Source organism: Zingiber officinale, chromosome 4B (assembly GCF_018446385.1).
Source record: "Zingiber officinale cultivar Zhangliang chromosome 4B, Zo_v1.1, whole genome shotgun sequence".
Lineage (NCBI taxonomy): Eukaryota > Viridiplantae > Streptophyta > Magnoliopsida > Zingiberales > Zingiberaceae > Zingiber > Zingiber officinale.
The window spans coordinates 133,578,879-133,598,687 of record NC_055993.1 but is presented as its reverse complement, the minus strand read 5'-3'; the positions used below and the strand labels follow the sequence as shown (position 1 = coordinate 133,598,687).

The following is a 19,809-nucleotide window of genomic DNA, read 5'->3' as shown; positions in this document are numbered from 1 at the left end:
AATGTTGAGGACTAGGTTTATACCTCTAAGTTCTTATCTCTTTTTATACTCAACTGTTGTGTTTTTTTTGCTTTATATATTTTGTATAATCCATCTCTGATAAGAGGGAAATTTGTGGCAATGTTAGGGATAGCTCACCTTTAGAGTCCATAAGCTGTAAAGTAGGAATCAGGGTTTGAAAACACGTAAACTTTTTTTGAGCACTTTGCTTTTTTTTCTCTCTTGCTATATATTTCTAATATATCCGCTGCACTTATTTTTTACATTTGGTTTTGTCAAAGAAAGTTTTGCATTTTTCAGATCAAGTGCTATTACCCCTCTAGCTATCTGGTCACTATTACATTGATCCTGACAGAAACCACAAGACCACAACATTTTCAAGCTATGATCAGAATAAACTTGCCCGGGTGAATAAGAATCCCCTTCAACTCCATTGCCCAACCTCAATCTGGATCCAACACCTAGTCCAGTCACCTACCCACTCTTAGAGTAGACTCCCATCAACTAGGATCATCTGGAGAGCAATGTCACCGAACTCCATGAGAAAACTACCAAGGAAGCTGAACTATGAATCCACATCATTCTCTCCACATGACCACCGAAATTTTGAAACCATTATCAGAATAAACTTGACCAGGTGACTGAGAATCCCCTTCAACTCCAATGCTTAACCTCAATCCAGATTCACCACCCAGTTCAGCTACCTACCAAACTCTCAGAGAAGACTCCCATCCACTAGGAACATTTGGAGAACAATGTCACTGAACTCCACACGATGTAGGGTGAACAATGTCATTGAACTCCATGAGCAAACTACTCGGGAAGCTAAATTTTGAATCCACTTCAGTCTCTCCACGAGACCACAGCAAATTTGAAGCCATGATCTGAATAAACTTGCCTAGGCGATTGAGAATCCCCTTCAACTCCATTGACAAATCTCAATCCAGTTCCAACACCTAGTTCAGACACCTACTAACTCCACACAATGCGGGGTCCTCGTCCTCACCTAGGTGACCGAGAAACAGGTATGAGGGGTAACTGGCGAATCTGAATATCGGAGGCATTTACTCCTGGTTAGTGATCAGAACAATTTATTTTGGTCATGCCGATTGATACAAATTGGCACTTGAAACCATGAGCAAACTACTAGGGAAGCTGAATTATAAATCCACTTCATTCTCTCCATGATCAGAATGAACTTGCCCAGGTGACTGAAAATCCCCTTCAACTCCATTGCCAAACCTTAATCCAGCTTCAAGATCTAGTCCAGCCACCTACCAACTCTTAGAGAAGATTCCCATCTACAAGGATCATCTGCAGAACAAGTTCCCATTCCAGGGCTGAGAGGTATCAGCTCAATTGCTAGGTCCATCACTCTTTAAATTGCCAAATCCATCACCAAAGCTCATAGTTCCCACCATCCATTTTGATTGTCCCGTTTATTCCCACTTCCTATACTCTTCATCATCTACTATATAGCGTCATTCATTTCAATTCTCTTATCCTAGACCTTTCCTTCTCTGCTCTCTTATATATTGCATTGATATAGAAGACCCTAGGTACACTAAGATGAATCTCTTATATGTCATATCTTACAGGGTATTCACTATATTGTTCTAATCCTCAAGGGGACTTATCTCTTGTTAATAATGAATAAAATAAGATCATGTTATACCATCACAACTTACCAAACACACAAATAAACTCCTGAATGGCATGTACTAATAAAAAAATCTCAATATTTCTGCCTCAATCTGGTAGTCTAAATACGTAAAGTGTACAGATGGAAAAAATATAATGGTCAGAATTATGTCACTAAATCAGAAGTACCTCAAAGTAAGATCCAAATGGAACATCATGAGCTTTCTGTACAGTCTCAAAAACCTAGAAAATGGAAATATTGAATTAAAAAAATTAGAAAAGATATTAGGTGGTTATAAAAACTTATAAGAAAAATAGAAAGGTAATAAATTAGCATCAAACCACACACCAAGCTTGTATTATCATATGACTGAAATGCACGTTGCCGCTCGGTGACAGCAGTATCTGGTGGGCATAATGGACTGTGGCATAGTGACCTAAAAGTTACTTCACGGACTATCCCCTCATATTCATCTGAAGTGTGCCAATAGCCCAACTGGTAATATCACATATAAAATTTTCATATCTTCCACAAATAATTAAACTAGTCAAACAAGTATTCTGTGGTTAAATATTAATCATAGACAATACAGATGAGTTGATATATCAGTCATTCCCATGCCAAAATGCCAACGCACAACCAATTAACTAAAATGTAGTTAGAGAAGCATCAAACAAAGATCTGTCTCAGAGTTTAAGAGTTTTGAGCTATCAAATTCTAGCTCTTTCAGGTCACTCCCAATGTACAAGTTGTTATATTCTCGAAATTTTAATTTCAATAGGTATAGATAGGGGTAAATTGTGATTTAATAAGACTTTGGGAGTTTTATGGCTGAACCCAGTTATTTAAAAGCTAATATAACACTTTTTATTTGATTTTTGTAGTTATTTGTGATTACATAGGCTGTTTTAGAATGTTGGTGTGATTTAGTTTGATTTAATTCTTTTGGGCTTAAACTAGGTCTGGATTGAAGTTAAATTGGATGTTCTAGGGATGAACCCATTTTGGACTAAATCAAACTGGTTTCAATGGTTTTATTAAATGGGTTCAATTGACTAGGTTATGTTAGGTTGGGATTGAGCATTTTATAAGTCGCATTATCTCCCCCTCCTGTTCTGGTGATCACAGAGGCAGAGCATTCATGCCATTCACACACCTCCAAATTGACCTTATGGTCGTCCCACACCAATAATATTCGACTTCTACCATCTGAAATAACCTGTTGTTCCACCTGGAATTGTTGGAACCTCTGAGACTTCAATTTCTGATAACCTGCATCCGTGAGTTTTGTCTCCAAAACACCCAAAACAGCTAGTTTATCCATTTGAAAGAGGTTTTCCACCCCTTTCTGCTTGAGGCCTTTGTTAAGGCCTCTAATATTCCACGAGCCGACCTTCATCATGTCTGAGATGGTTTTTACCGTCTAGAAATGCTTGATTTTCTCCCTCCTCTGATAGGTGCTGCTGCATCTTCTCCCCTAGAGGATGTCCCTGCAGAACTATGTACTTCAGACTCTGCAATTTTCTTACCATCCACCTGTACTGATGCTACTGTGGCTAGAGCCTTTCCCTTGCTGGGTCAAATAGGCTGCTGAGTAGGTGCTGGCAAAGATGGGACGATCGGCAAGGGCTACAGTTGTTGCTTCTCTACTAGAGTAGCGTCCTGTCTTTTCTTTCTGTGTCCACCCCTCTTGTATTGGACTTCCCATTTCTCCTTAACACCATCATAACTGATTTCACAGCAGGTTCCCACTTTCTGAGTTTCCACATCCAACATAGCAGTAGCATCCGTATGAGCTTGAAGCGCCCCTTTCATTACTAGTTCTGATATTTGGTTGGCCTCAACCGGCTCTGTCATCACTGTATTATGTACAGCTCCTGCTCCCTTCTATGTGCAAACGTTCATCACCTTCAGTCACCAAATTAGGCAATGACTGATCAGCAGCACACACTATTTCAGTAGATCTGGCCTGCCCATCCAATTGCGTTTTCCTTTAGCTCAGTTGCACCATGTGGCGAAGTTCTCAGACCTTGAAGAGGGACACAAGACTACCTTCGGAAGTTGCCCTTCACATTGTGTGTGATAGTGGTCCATACGTTGACATTTTAAACAAAACTTTAATTTAGATTCAAAATGAAGGGGAAGATCCTACCTCCACGCCACCTGGAAGGATTGCAGGGAGAATATCCAACGGTTCTTTTGTGATATCAACCTTCACCAACACACGCACATAGTTGATACGACCCCATTGCCTCGTCAATTGGTCAGTGAATAAGGGCCGACCATGCCAATTTACTCAGTGCATGAACATTCCAGCATTCCAAGGGCAGGTTAGTGATGTGTGTAGATTATATCTATTTTTAAGCATCATTTAGCACATATCTTGTTGCATTTCATGAGCATGATTTGCATTCACACACCCTATTTCTATGTGATTTCATTACTTTTACTCTTTTAGTTCGGAGAATTGCTTTTTTCTTGTTTTCATTGATAGAATGTGTTTTCAGAGCAAAAATGGAATATAAATCTCTTGGAACGTGAAGTTGAAGCAAGGAGCATGCTCTAGCCATGTTCGATGACATGGGTGTACTCCTATGGCCAAGAAAGACGAAAAATGAAGTGGGAAAAGGTTCAACACTGAGTGGCCATGCCTCATCATTAAGCCTCATCATCAAGCCAACACACGAAGCATTCGGGAAGAAATAGGGATTCAAAATACCATCAAAATAAAGTTTTAATCAAGAAACACACTCCAGCCGTGTCCCATGACACGAGCGTGTTCATATGGAAGAAATTGGGCACAAAACAGTGCTAAAATGGAGCGAACAACTTCCACCATGGCTCAGTCGTGCTAGCGGGCATAACTGTGTCAATTCTGGTCTTTCCAATGTTAACCAAGGCCAGGTCCTGCCGGAAGCCATGGTTGTGTCAACCTTCGACCTAAATTGCAGACCAAACTTCGAACGATTATAACTTTCGACTTGTCTGAGCCATGGGTCATGTGACCTATCAAAATGTAGATAATCTCAAGCTCTACAAGTTTGCTTCAAGGTCCAACCCGAGAATATCAGGTCTAAGGGGTGAAAAACCAATTTTGGCGGAGCCTAACAAATCTAGCAGATCTAGACAATTTGGGAAGGTATAAAAGGGTGAAGGAAACCTTTCTTGGGATGGTTTTCCCCTTCTAGGGGAAACCCTATAGCCAGTATCTAAGGGTCGCCGTGACAATTCATCCACCTCCAAAGCAAGGAACCTCATTCTAAAGACACCGTCAATCTTTTCACTAAGCATTTCTTTCTCTTTATTCTCTGTTTTGGATTGTAAGAATGATTTTCTCAGTATCTTTGGCTTGTAATTCCTTTGCTATGAAGTAGTTCTCTTGATTCTAGGGTTAGAGACTAGCCCTTTTGATATGTAAACATTATTTTGTTAAATTTATTGAGTTTGAATGTTTCTTATCCAATGACATGTGCATTTGTGTCCGGGTCTACTATGTACGCACGATCTTGATGCCAAAAGAATAAGATTCGTATCCCATAAGGTGCGGGGATGAACTGAAAGGATAATCCAATCGTTCGAGCTGTAGAAATCCGAGACGTGGAGAGTCGCCTACGAAAGTAGATCGGTATGCCACGAGAAACAATAGACTATCATAGATCTTAATAGATCAGTTCCAATTCGTCGCCATGCAGTAAGAGAAGGCAACTCAAGGTTTATGGGATCACATGTCAGGGATCTCCTTAAGAAAGCAATCCATCAGCTCTATCGTTCTAAAAGTAGACGATGAATTGGAACAGATATACTATTGTAGTCCCAAAAGTTCACATCGGATACCATAGGATAGTTTACCTACACAAATAACCATTGAGGATAGGAAACCAAACATAGATTAGGTGTTTACAATCATTGTAGTGAAACCAAAATCCTAGAATCATCCCCCAATTCAGTTTCTCCCTTTGACCACTCGCCTTCCCTTGACCACCTCTGCTCTAGGCTCTCTTCCAAACCTTTCTCTCTTGTTCTCGTGATCACACACAAATTCAACTTTCTAGATAACTTGCTTTGCAAACTCAACTAGTGCTTAATCAACAACCCCCTGTGGATCAATATTTTATTACTTGACGACATAATTGTGCACTTTGCGGTTACCACATCAGTTAGATATTTGCACCCAGACCAGTAACCGTTGAAGCTCCTCTCATTAAAAGAAAAACCCCATAGGGAGTGACTTTAGATACAGGGCATCCGAACACTATGAACGGTCCTCCACGCAATACTCTATCATAGTCCTCAGCATTCTGAAATTTGAAAAGAAGCCACAGTCCTATGGACTTGGATATCATATTTAACATTTTAACATCGTTTGAATGCATTCTATGTGTGCCATTGTTGTGTGCTTGTAGACATGATCTACATTACGTCACGTCAACTTGTAATATCGACTTGTGGATTAGGTCTACATGACAATTGATCAAGCATGGTTGCTATATGCGTGGATCCCATCTTGTAGTGAGCGCTGAAGTGTGTATGAACTGGTCCAATGTAGCACATTTGTTGTCTTCATCTACCAATGCACATGAATCTCATGCTACTTAGCATATGACCAATGCATGCATAGATATATTCCACTCTATAAGTGGCGAACTCCATCATTGCATAATTTGAGCACGTGATGGATGATGCAGACCCAATCCACAGGTAGTGATTGAACAACCTCAAAATGCAATGTGAGACGTGTTGTCTACCATAGGCATGGTCATAGATAGCAATACATGGATTTTGATTGATCAAAAAGCATGATGTATCCATATCAAAAAAACTCAAACTTGGTCAACGAGTTAAAATATGATCAGAGAAAAGTCATCAAGTATTTTGATTTCAAAGTTTATTTTTCTTAGAATACTTCCCAAATCTTCACCATGTGATTTGCATCAAATAAGAACAAACTTGAAAATATATAACTCCTAAGCTGGTCTCTCATGCATTTTTTGGATGACAAGTTGTGGTATGTGAAGTTTTGGTTAAAAAGACTGCCTAATGATGCACATTTGCTATGAACGCAAACATAGATATATCTCATAGTTAGCTAAAACAGTGTCTAATAAAATTTATTCATCCGCAGACCTATTATTTCCAATCCATTGATAATGATTCTTCTCTTAATAAAGAAGTACAATTAATATGCACAATAAGATAACTAGGAAATAATTGAATCTAGGCATAGAGAACCGGCAAAGAAAATAAGAAATTGGATAATGCACTCCATTTACTCTGCTTATGTGGATAGCAGCTGCAATGACATTTTCAAACACTTACACATATATCGGCATCATTTCTTGCCAACAGAAACTCTTTGAAAAACTTTGAATCATCACTTAACAACAAAGTAAAGTAGTGTTCTGCAGTGCAGGGGAAATTATCCTGGAGATGAAGATGCACTATTAGTTATCAATACAAAAAAGTTAATATAGGTCTATCTTATGCTTACTTTTATAGAGCAAACTAGAATCTTTTCATTGACAAAAGCTTGTGACTCATTAGCCTTGGCAATACTTCGATGAACTTTGCTTGTACACTTTTTGTCAATTGGGATAGAATTGCTGCGTACACCCTGTGCAGATTTCACTTTATCCTGTTGCAAATAATACAAATGAGCCAAGTTCTTAAATATTTTCACATCACTAGAAGTATAAAATGTCAATTGAAATAGTAAAACATCAAACCACATTTAACTCTCAGGATCTGATTTGATGACTGCCTACCATGTGGTTCTGAGCTGTACACCTATGTATGTGACTAACTGTACAAATGCTCCATATGCTTGGGGAATAACTTATACCGCATCGTATAATATCTTCTGTCATTTATATCACAAATAATTGTCAGTAAAGCCTTAGTGACTGGGTAATCTGGGCCATTCTAGCTTGGCCAGCAGCTAGTTACTTTATGGCTAGTGGTAGCTATTCCATAAGCCGATGGGAGCTCCTATATAAGGGTCCCACTGCACTAACTTGCCAAATTTCAAATCACTCAAAAAAGACCCTCAAATCTATAAAATTTCTCTCAAACTCATCATCTATAATTTCTGTAATGCTTATAGTTTTCAATACTCGAATGGCATGGAAGTTTTAAAACCTTGCTCCTGTATGGTAAGCCGCGTAAAGGTTGGATCTATGCTAACTGGAAGCATAGATAAGCAATATCTTACAGGTAGCTATTAAAATATTTGAAATGCAGAAAGATGATTATAAAGTATGATGGTTCTTAAGACGTGGATATATACAGACTGAATACATTACGACAAGAACTACCATGGGAGGAATTTGAAAAGTGTTCAATCTACTACAGACATAAAGTCACGGGGCAACAAAAAATGATTACAAGCAAGATTTTACTTATTCCCAGTGATCAACATCATTGATTCATACTTGTATCACTATTTGGTTTGGGGTCAGGTACGATAATGGAAGATAGAGACTATCTTACGCCCAGCAGTATATGATATATCCCCAAGAATATTGAAAGCTTTCCTTCATTACAATTGTGTTCATTTTACAGGTTGGCTACTGTTAGCCCCCTAACTTGGTGGCTCGGCTAGACGCAAGGAATTCGGGTAGCACTGAGTTGTCCAAAGCCCAAGTTTTGCAGGAGGCAGACTTGGCATACCAGCAGGCCTGACATGTGCACAGACATGCCAAGAAGTGAACCGACAGTGCGCGGGGCACTGTCCAAGCCCAAGTCTTGCGGGAGGAAGACTTGGCAAACCCAGCGAGTGAGGCATGTGCGCAAGACATGCCAAGCAGCCAACGAAGCAGCAGCGTAGGGCTGCCTAAGCCCAAGTCATGCAGAAGGCAAAAACTTAGCAATCTAGCGGGCCTGGCATGTGCTCAAGGCATGCCAAGTAACGGAGTGGCAGCATGGGGCTGCCTAAGCCCAAGTCATGAAGAAGACAAAGACTTAGCAAACCAACGGGCGTGGCATGTGCGCAAGACATGCTAAGTAGCCAGCGGAGCGGCAGCGTGGGGTTGCTTAACCCCAAGTCATGCAGAAGGCAAAGACTCAGCAAACAAGCGGGCGTGGCATGCGCACAAGACATGCCAAGCAAATAGTGGAAGACAGCATGGGGCTGCCTAAACCCAAGTTATGCAAAAGGCAAAGACTTGGCAATCCAGCGGGCCAAGCATGTGCGCAAGGCATGCCAAGCAACGGAGTGGCAGCATAGGATTGTCCAAGCCCAAGTCTTGTAGACTTGGCAATGATTCAGGCGTGGCTGTGCACAAGGCACACTAAAGTAGCGGATACAACAGTGCGCAGGGTGCTGCCCAAGCCCAAGTCATGCATAGGGCAAACTTGGCAATCTCCCGAGCAGGGCATGTGCACAAGGCATACCAAACAGTGGAGAATTGTGCCAGTGCGCAGATTGCTGTCCAAAGCACCAGCCATGCAAGAGCAGACATGGTGATTATGCAAGCAAGGCATGTATGCTAGGCATGCAAAGCAGCAACAAAGGTGTGGCAGCGTGCATGGCTGCCTAACCCCAAGTCAAGCAAAAGCAAAGACTTAGATTATGGAAAACACTGGGCGGACATATGGACTTGTCCGTGGCGCCAAAGAAGCGGACAAATGGACTTGTCTATGGTGCCAAAGGAGCGGACAGATGAACTTGTCTATGGTGCCAAAGGAACAGACAGATGGACTTGTCCGTGGTGCCAAAGAAATGGAGTCGTGGGCCGAGCACTTAGCGTGCATACAGACTTTGGCCCAGGTCAAAGAAGCGGAGCCATGGACCGAACACTAGGCAGACAAATGGACTTGTCCGTGGTGCAACAAAAGTAGAGCCATTGCGGACATACAGACTTGTATGTGGTTCCAAAGAAGCCAGACCGTGGTCAAGCACAAGGCATGCAAACTGACACTTGGCGTGGACCAATGGAGCAGAACCATGTGGCGAAGCACAAGCTACGCATGCTAACACTTGGCATGGACTAATGCAGCATGATGATGGGGCAAAGCACAAGGTGTGCAGGCTGCCACTTGGTATGGTGCCAATGCAGCCAAGACATGTGGACAAAACAGTTTTGTTGAAGTTGAGTCGGTTTTGTACATGTGACATTGGTGTTTGGGGCAACTACCATGTCACTTCCCTTGTAACCGCATGCCTATGCATGATAAATAGGCAAGGTGGGTCATTGGCAACGGGAGGGTGCAGAGAGGCAAATCATGGGCAAAATCTAGGCAAAGTCCAAGAGGGATTTATCTAGGCGAATCGTGAAGAATTGTGAGCAAGATCGTGAGGGATTTGTATGGGCAAATCATGAGCGATTTGTAAGAAATTCTATATTGTTCCACTTGTATTCCTTTGTTATTGAGATAATAAAGGTTGGGAGTTTTCTTGTACTTGTTGGTGTTGTTTGCTTACTTGTGGCTTTTGTTGTGCCTTTGCATTGGGCATCCTTTGCACCTGGATGGTGCATTCGTTGGAAGGCTGAGTCAAGTGTGGGCCTTGATTGCCGCACAGGGAATTTTTGAAGGCTGAAAATTACCCCTGTAACAGCTACCATATTGGTAGCAAGAAACATCATTGAGTCAACAATATTGTACCTACCAGCATATATCCAATGATACCACATGCTTGCCTATCCAACCCAAGATGGGATTCAAAACTATTCAGTTTATTTATCAGGCTTAGTTCCAAAAGTTATAGATCTCCCATGCAAGAAAACATCCTGCATTCATGATAAGCACACAGAGAATTTTGGTTTCTTTTAGATGCGTCTAGTGTCTATGTTGTGGGCGGATTCACATCCTCCCAATGTTCATTGTGATTGATAAACGTTTTATTGGCACTATGCTAGTAGAAGTTCTGACATCTCTTTACTATACATATGACTATGCCATTACTTTCTAGCCTCTCAAGTATATTGCATTGTCCCTATTGCCTCAACATAATGGCTAATTTCAAATTTTACTAAGTTGTCTATTTCCTTCAATTTTCTAACACCTAGACTTTTATAAGCTTAAATAAGATAGCTACTATTAACATGGCTTAAGAATTCTAGGCCAGTGGCTGGGTTGACAAGTTAATAGGTCAATTCTTTCATCTACGTGTGTCATAACAATTGCCACCACAGTAGACTTAATTTTGGCATGGTGAATTGTCAGAATCAATTATTTGTGTAATGGTGTAGCTGCCATTGGGCCTCATATGCTGAAAAGTAGGATTATTCTGGGCTATGAGCTAGAGTTTGGGTTTTGAAGCCTTAGGTCGGGGAGATTGTAACACACCAATTTAGTCTCACATGGTGAATTGTTGGGATAATGAAGAAGCTTTGTAAGTTTAAATGTACTATTACCTTAGCTTAAGCATTTTAGGCTAGTGATTGAGCCTGAGAAGTTACAAGCTCAGTTAATGGACCTCTCTCATCTAAGCGGGGGTTGTGACATATTTTGTGGCTACTCACTTAACCTTTACAACTACTTCCATGGTAACTTTTGCAGCAACTTGCAAGTGGTGCATCCCTATTCAGTTTGGGGCATGGAAAGAGTTCATTATCATTATTACTATATTTATCATAAGGTACAAAAAGAAACCTTTCTGCTTCTAATATGGCAACCGGTCAAGGTCCCAGGTTAGCTTATGTTTGATTGAATAATGCTATCTTCTTTTAATCAAATAACTCTTTCACAAGCACCCTCTCATGTTTGAATCTAACTAAATGAATCATTTTGACTCAAAGGGCCATACTAATATTTGAATCTTTATCCTGTAATACTTTTAAGACAAAAAAAATAAAGAAAAAAAAATAGTATCTTCAGTATCAAGAATTATCAACTAAAACAACAAATGGAGTAGAAACCTTCTTTTCAGCTTCCACCCATGCTCGGTAAATTTTTAGTGTATGATGCAGAGCTCTGAATGAATGATTTCTATTCCAAAATGATGCAAATTTATATCTGACTCTACCTGAAAACAAGTGGTTTGTGAATTCTGCATAAATACATTAATCTTTACATCACACTTGGATATTGTCAAAAACTAAGGATACTAGAAAGAAACATCTTACCACTTGGACCTATTAATGGCGGTACACCATGTCCACCAGAACCATTCTGAAGAATTATTGTGATTGCAGGATTTATACAAGCATGCTGGCTCGTTTGCATCTGTAGTTGTACAACATTAGTTTAAAGTTAAGCATTCTAAGCGTACTCAGTGAATCTAATGCATAAACAAAAAAGGAGGTACCAACTATAATAACGTACATAGAAGCACAGAAAAAGCAGAGTAAAAATCATCGTACCTCATAGATATCACCAAAGGGAATAACCACCTAGAAAGTCAGTAGTTAAAAGATGAGAACACCTATTACTAAAACTTATTTTTCAGTAAAGGATACTTATGCAAATGCGATGTTGTTAATGTGGATTTTCAGTTACTCAAAAGAAAAATAACAACAATGGAGATAAAAGGAGAATATCCTACAAATGAAACAATGTCACAATTTTGCCTCTATATCGTGAAATCAATGTATAAGAGGGAAATAGTTAAGGAAGGAAACTGATCTAAAATCAATTTAGATTTATGCCTCAGAAGTTGACAATAGAAGCTATACATCTTTTCAGGCAACCAATTGAAACATTTCGGGAATAAAAGAAAAATCTAGATATGGTATTCGTTGACCAAGAAAAAGCTGATAGAGTGCCAAGAAAAATTATATGGAGAATTCTAAAAAAGAGAGGTGTTAGCGTAACATATATTGAACTAATTAAAAATATGTTTGAGGGTGTAACGACAAGAGTGAAAACTTCAAACAAATTAACCGAAGCATTTCCTATAAAAATAGGGTTAAATCAAGGATCAACTCTAAGTTCATATCTTTTTACACTAATCATGGACGAACTCACACTTCCAAGACATGGTACCATGGTGCATGTTGTTTACAAATAATATTATTTTGTTGATAAGACATATGAAGGAGTAAATGCTAAACTCAAATCTTGATAGGAAATATTGAAAGTGAAAGGTTTTAGGTTTAGTAGAGTAGAGACAGAATATATAGAATTGAAGTTTAGTAATATTAGACATAATGACATAATATTAAGATAGAAGATGACGAGTTGTCTGAAATTGATAGTTTTAAGTATTTAGGATATTTTTTGTAAAAGGATAGAGAGATTGAGAGGGATGTCTTACATATAATACAAGTAGGATGGTTAAAATGGAGGAGAGCGTCGAGTGTTCCATAGTAAAGTACCTCTATAATTTAAAGAGAAGTTCTACAAAACAGCAATTAGATTTGCTATGTTATATGGAGCTGAATATTGAGCTATGACTCGAGCACATGAGTAGAAGATGAGAGTTACAGAAATGAGAATTTTAAGGTAGATGTGTGGACATACAAGGATGGACAAGATAAAAATGAAAACATTAGAGTGAAAGTCAGGGAGAAAAAACTCTGAGAGACATATTTAAGATGATATAAACATGTACTTAGATGACCAATAAATGTTCCAGTTAGGCGATGTGAAACTATGACAAATATGCACATCAAACAAGAAAGAGGAAGACCAAAAAAAACTTGATGAGCAACAATAAAATAAGATAAAATTTATTTAAATATAGATGATATAGTAGAGGGTAAAGCTCAATGACATGGAAGGATCCATATACGGTGTTGTTGTACCGTGAAATCAATGTATAAGAGGAAAATGGTTAAGGAAATTCTACGGTGTATGGGTTACTATGAAGTAAAAAATTAACAATATTATAATCAAAGTGCTTAGATGTGTCTGCAAGAGGTGGTAAGTGTTAAAGGTACTAGTACTAATAGGAGTATTGAAGCAAGTTTAGTCCCATCTTAGTATTTTAGACATAGTGTTATGCAAAGTTCAAAATCTCGAGCCTTGTCAAAGTTTCGGTCTTTAAGTGAAATTGTACTGTTTCAGTATCGTGTCGATATTTCAATGCATGGTGTTAGTCATGTAATGAAGTTAAAGATGACAAGAGATATTGTAAAGAAAGGAAACATTGTCCGTGCTGAGTATGTTTTAAATCTTGTACCATGTTGGGCGAAATCATAGAAACATATCATTTCATTAAATTATCAAAACTTAATACCACTCAGCACAGACAATGTCATCTTCCTTTATTTCATCTCCTTCTTTCTTTAACCTCCAATCTGTAACCGCGACCATGCATCAATGAATCGATCTAGTCAAAGATTGAAACTATGACACAACTCAAGATTTTAAACCTTAGTGCTGAGTGGTATCGAGTTTTGGTGATTTATCGGAATAATACGTTTCGACTATTTTGCTTGGCATGATACAAAATTTCAAACCATGGTGTTATGTCCCACTGTTTAAAGTTTTATGTCATGTTGGTCAACATGGGAGAAATTTATCATTTCGTTTGCTAACTGACATGACATCGGATTCAGCATGGAGCCAATAAAAACGAACAAACAAAAATCAAAGAGAAGTGTTTGTCGATGACTAATGAGGATTGGGCAGCAATAGTTTGCGATTCTTTTCGTTAAAACTCCATAAACGTGCGAATGGCCATGATATCGCAGTGGCCCTCATGACGACCAACCGAGGTTGTAGGAGATCAAAATTTGATCTATCGACTTTGAGCTTTTAATCCAATTTTGTGTCACTCTTATTATTGGATATTTATCTTAAATTCTAAATTATTTCCATATTGTATTTGTAGATATGAGTTCAACTGGAGTTCATTAATTGCTAACATTCGAGAGTTTATGGCTATATTTAGAGGTGGGTAAATCTATCTTTTTACTTCTATATATATTTCCTTATACATGAATAAATAGATAAAATGAATTATATATGTTTGTATAACTATTTTCGAAAAGCAAACTAAAATAATATTCTAAAATATGAAATATATTTTAAAAATAATTAAACCACTGGGGGATAAGTAATTGATATTCTTTCATGTTCACATGTGGATTCATATAGGGTTTAAGATGGGAAGTGTTGTTTTTAAAAACTATAATGGATATTTAATTATACTTTAGTTGATACTTGTCATTTTAAATCATTGGTGGATAAAAATTAATATTCTTTTATGTTCACATGTCGGTTCATATAGGGGTTAAGATGGAAAGCGTTGTTTTTAAAAATTAAAATGGATATTCTAAATTATAATTTAGTGATACTTGTCATTAGATTACTTGACTTCTATACTACTTGATCTAAATATAGAGACTTGAATTTTCCTATTGCTGGCTCTTATTTATAGACCCTATGATGAAACATCATTAAATTCATATAATTTATACTAAAAGGTTGGTTTAGGTTGGTCGTTTAAACTAATTGATGAAAAGTGAAGTTAGAATAGGATAATTATAGTAAAAAAAAATTAAAGTAAAATAATAAAGATGTTAAATGGATAAAAGAAAGTACTAAAAAGTGAAAATTCTAAATCTAGCCTTATACCAAAGTCACCTATAGTCAATATTTATCTGTGCACTTGTGCTATATTGTTGTATACCATCGATGAGGGACTTTTAATCCATATGTTCAATGATGACATTACACTTTCAGGCCACTAGCTCTAGTGACCTACTTCTTAGTGCTTAGTTTTTTTTTTTTTATTTTTGATAAGAACAAATTTCATATCATAGTTCAAGAGCACAGAAAATGGTCTATAGTGGCTACTCATGACTGACACATTAGAGTACACCCCTAAACACCTATATACACATATACACACACTCTTGAATATCCTCTCAACACATAATTGCACACCCTCAAAGATAGATTTATTTCTGACTATCTATACATAGTGTATTAACGAAGACAATGTCAGTCTTCGTTAATACCCTATTCCCATGGTAGCATCTCTCAAACACTTTTAGAACCCATCTGAAAGAGGACATCTCCTATCATATATGAAACCAGTTTCTAACCCTCCTCCATTACTTAGAAATACGGGGCACCCAAAAATCAAATGCTCCGGTATCTCCAACACCTGTCGACAAAATGCACACTACTTATCCTCCAACTACTCTGCCTGTTTTTAGTGCAAAGATGCCTCAAGGCCAGCATCCAACAAGCGGCAGCATGGCTAAGCTGCAAGTAAGTTTTCCACACCATTCGAACCCATACCTTCTTAGGACTGGGACATCTAAAGAAATCATATGTCCGTGCCACTCCATCATCCTATGCAAACTATCCTGCGAGTCTTTATCTAGCATCAGGCGCTAAGCCCGCATCCGAAAGAATTCGGTCTCGTATTAGCAGTAACCTCTTAATCAAAGGTGAACCTGAGGGGATACTTCCCAAGACCACACATCTTGTAAGGCTCGACTTTAAAAAAATAAAAGAAAAAAAAAATCAAGGGGGAGCATGATAATAGGCTCTTTATTTTACTTAGGGGGGGAGGCTAAATTGCTAATAACTAACTAATGGACACATGGGCTCGGCCCAATTGGTGAGAAATGGAACTAACCCTAGGGTTTAGTTCTTATAAGAGGGGCGGTGAAGAGGAAAAAAAAAGAGAGAGAAAGGAGGGCTCTCGGCGGAAGAAAAGAAGGGGGAGGGAGAGCTCTTGGCTTCAACCTTGGAAGGAAGAACAAGGCCAAAGAGATGCCCCACCGTTGCTCCTCGTCATCACCTGCACCAACACCAAGCCTCCGAGCAAGGCACCTCTTAAACCCTTTTCTTTCTACACCTTGAATCTGTAAATGTAGTAGGTTTTCTTTCTATACCTTTAAATCTGTAAACACACCAGGTTTTCGACTTTTCTTTCTATGCCTTTGAACATGTATACACAGCAGGTTTTCGAGGGGGATTGAGGGCTTCAAGTAGTAGGTTTTGAGAGATATTTGGGTTATTTACAGCAGGTTTTCGAGGTGAATTTGAAGGCTAAGAGTAGCAGATTTATGGAGGGTTGTTCGAGGTCGTGTGCAACAGATTTCGAGGGGTGCTTGAGGGGGGTACGTAGCAGATTTCTAGAAGGTTGTTCGAGGTCATGTGCAGCAGATTTCGAGGGGTTCTTGAGGGAGGTACATAGCAGATTTCTGGAAAGTTGTTTGAGGTCGTGTGTATCTGATTTTGAGGGGTGCTTGAGGGTAGTATGTAGCAGATTTTTGGATGGTTGTTTGAGATCGTGGGCGGCATATTTCTAGGGGTGTTCGAGGGTAGTATGTAGCAGATTTTCGGATGGTTGTTGAGAAGAGTGAACAGCAGGTTTTGACGAATAGTTGGCCACCTTTTTGCCCGAGGAAGATAGGTGTCGTGGCATTGCCATGAGTAATCGCAACACGATAAAATAAACGAGTACTGTAAACGATTGTTTAGCTTCACGTAGTTTAATGATGTGCATGTTTATTGAGCTTTATGTAAATTAATGATATGCATGTTTATTGGACTTCTTTGTAGATTAATGATATGCATGTTTATTGGGCTTTATGTAGATTAATGTTATACATATTTATTAGACTTTTTGTAGATTAATGATGTGCATGTTTATTGAACGTTGCAAAGTTTAATGATATGTATGTTTATTAGACTTTACGTAGTCTAATAGGATATGTTAGAGTTATGATGCATGATTACCTTAATGGAAAGGATATATATATATATATATATATATATATATATATATATGATTAAAGGAAATTCTGCGAGGGCCAAGGTCCCAGAGGGACCCCATTTAGGACAAGGCCCCAAGGGACCCAACATCATATTTCCATATTTGGCCACGGCCCAGTGATGAGAGTTGCTGACGCCCTGCCACCTGGTACCATGGTTAAACAGATTGATCAATTGAACAAAGGATAAAGGATGACTAATGCATCTCCACCTAAGAATGATATATGATAAATGCTAAAGGAAAATGCTCCATAATGTAATGATTGAAGGATACTCAAAATAATGTTGTGTGATACTCACAGTTTAATGTTTTATGGAAAAATACCTCTATGCCTGCTTACTTGTATGTTTGACAATAAATTCCAAGTAAAGGTAGATTTAATGATGCATGCGACTGGCTAAGGAATTTTGCTGCTATGGTTTGGAGGTGCTAAGTTAAACTCATTAGGTTTGGTTTGTGGCGGGTAAAGAAATGGACGACGTTGGAGGCTTGGACCCTTGACCAGACTGGGTTGGACAGTACACTCCCGAGGACCTTCCGATTCCGCATAAAGAATAAATAAACAACATTTATGATTTAGAGAGAATAAAATAGTACTCAATTTAAATCCTCGGGATGTTTGACTGGTTTATTAATTACAAACAGTTTTCTTAGTTATTGGAATGTTATATGGTGCATGGAACGTAAACGAAAAAAAAAACTTAGGGTCGTTTCACATCTGCACACCTCAGATACCTGTGGTGGACCCATTTGATCCAACTAGCATCTGCTTTCACCTCAATCCGCCAAAGTACCTTATCTAGCAGAGCTAAGTTCCAACTTTTTAACTCCTGGAATCCGAAGCCTCCTTCTTCCTTTGGTTTATACATATCAGCCCAAGATACTGGAGGATACTTAGATGTCCATATAAAAGATCTGCAAATGCTATAGATACAGTCAATGACCCCTATGGGTACTAGTAAGATGGACATCCAAAGTGTGTCTCGGCCAACCGTTGACACGCTGGACCAAGGAGTCAAGGAGAGAGCTATAGTCCGAAATACGAAGTCGCTCAGTTACAAGGGGAACCCCAACATATCTAAATGTAGGGATGTAAATGAGTAGAATCGAGTTGAACAGTATTAGCTTGAGTTCGGCTCATTTAAGTTATATTCGAGCTCGAGCTCAACTTGAGCTCGAATCAAACTTTTATCATAAGGCTCGAGCTCAGCTCGTTTTGGAATTACCAAGCTCGCGAATAGTTTGAGTTCGGCTCGTTTTTAGCTCGTCTATCATAGTTAACGAGCCTAACTCGTTAAGTGAGCTCGGGCTCATTTTAGAGCTCATTTTTTTTGGCTCGTTTTAAGGCTCGTTTTAGAGCTTGTTTTGCAGGCTTGTCAAGCGAGTTCGAAAACTCATTTGAATAAATATCCAACAAACCTAATAATTAAAATAATATAAATTCAACACATCATTGAACATCTCAATCTACTACATTAAACTTCCAAACTCAACACATCATTGAACATGTTCGCGAGCCCTTTATCGAGCTGAACTCGAGCTCGAGTTAACGAGCCTATAAACGAACATATTCTCGAGCCCTTTAAACGAGCCGAGCTCAAGCCCTTTAAACGAGTTGAGCTCAAACCCTTTAAACGAGCCAAGCTCGAGCCCGAGCTCGCGAGCCTATAAACGAACATGTTCACGAGCTCACGAGCCGAATGTCCTTAAGCTCGTGCTCAGTTCGATAAAACTATCGAGCTCGAAATCGAGCTCAAACTCGGCTCGATAAGATAAACGAACGAACTCGAATGAGCTTTTTATCGAATCGAGCTCCGAATAGCTTGCGAACCATTTGGTTCATTTACATCCCTATCTAAATGGTATAGATCCCTCCTCAAAGCCCGTGATGGACAACCTCATGCGGAATCTATCCTCAACTCTAGAAAATGCATGATTTCAGCCTATTAACCCCGAAGGCTAGCTATTTTCCCAAATTCATGCCGACTACAATCGAATTTTCATCACCCTTACCGAAAAGGAGATCGTCAACATAGGTTAGGTGAGTTAGTTCCAGGGTTGCACACCAGGGATGAAATCTTAAGATCGAACCAACTATACATTGCTGAATTTGTCTCCTAAAGATTTCTATACAGATGCCAAATAGATATAGTAACAGTGGGTCTCCTTGTCGTAACCCCCAGCTCCACGGAATAGCCCAAAAGTCCTTCCATTAATGGCAAGTGAGTATGAGGTAGTGATCACAAATTCCATAATCCAATCTATAAACTTCCCTGGGAATTGCAACCCCATAAGTGCCTCCTCAAGAAATCCTAGTCGACCGAGTCAAATGCCTTTTGTTGGTAAATCTTCATGATGCATCTCAGAGACAATCGCTTTTGGTTGTATTTCCGAAAAAACTCCTAAGCTAAGTGGATGTTGTCTGTAATGAACCTGCCTTTACAAATGTAGCTTGTGACTGATGTAAGAACTTGTCCATGATATTTGCTAGACAACCTACCAATAACTTCGATATGACCTTGTAGAAGACTATACAACAGGAGAC

The 19,809-nt window shown here is 38.9% G+C and overlaps 1 protein-coding gene across 1 annotated transcript in view; it reads right to left on the bottom strand.

The window, feature by feature from the left end:
* LOC121978719 (BAG-associated GRAM protein 1-like) overlaps positions 1-19,809 on the bottom strand; it is a 96,719-nt gene that overhangs the window by 15,573 nt on the left and 61,337 nt on the right. The window contains exons 8-14 of the mRNA XM_042531022.1: positions 11,944-11,973; positions 11,707-11,806; positions 11,500-11,606; positions 7,131-7,274; positions 6,959-7,063; positions 1,991-2,137; positions 1,831-1,884 (exon numbers count right to left, since the gene is read on the bottom strand). Of these exons, the coding sequence (XP_042386956.1) occupies positions 1,831-1,884; positions 1,991-2,137; positions 6,959-7,063; positions 7,131-7,274; positions 11,500-11,606; positions 11,707-11,806; positions 11,944-11,973 (687 nt within the window). The remainder of the gene's footprint in view (positions 1-1,830; positions 1,885-1,990; positions 2,138-6,958; positions 7,064-7,130; positions 7,275-11,499; positions 11,607-11,706; positions 11,807-11,943; positions 11,974-19,809) is intronic.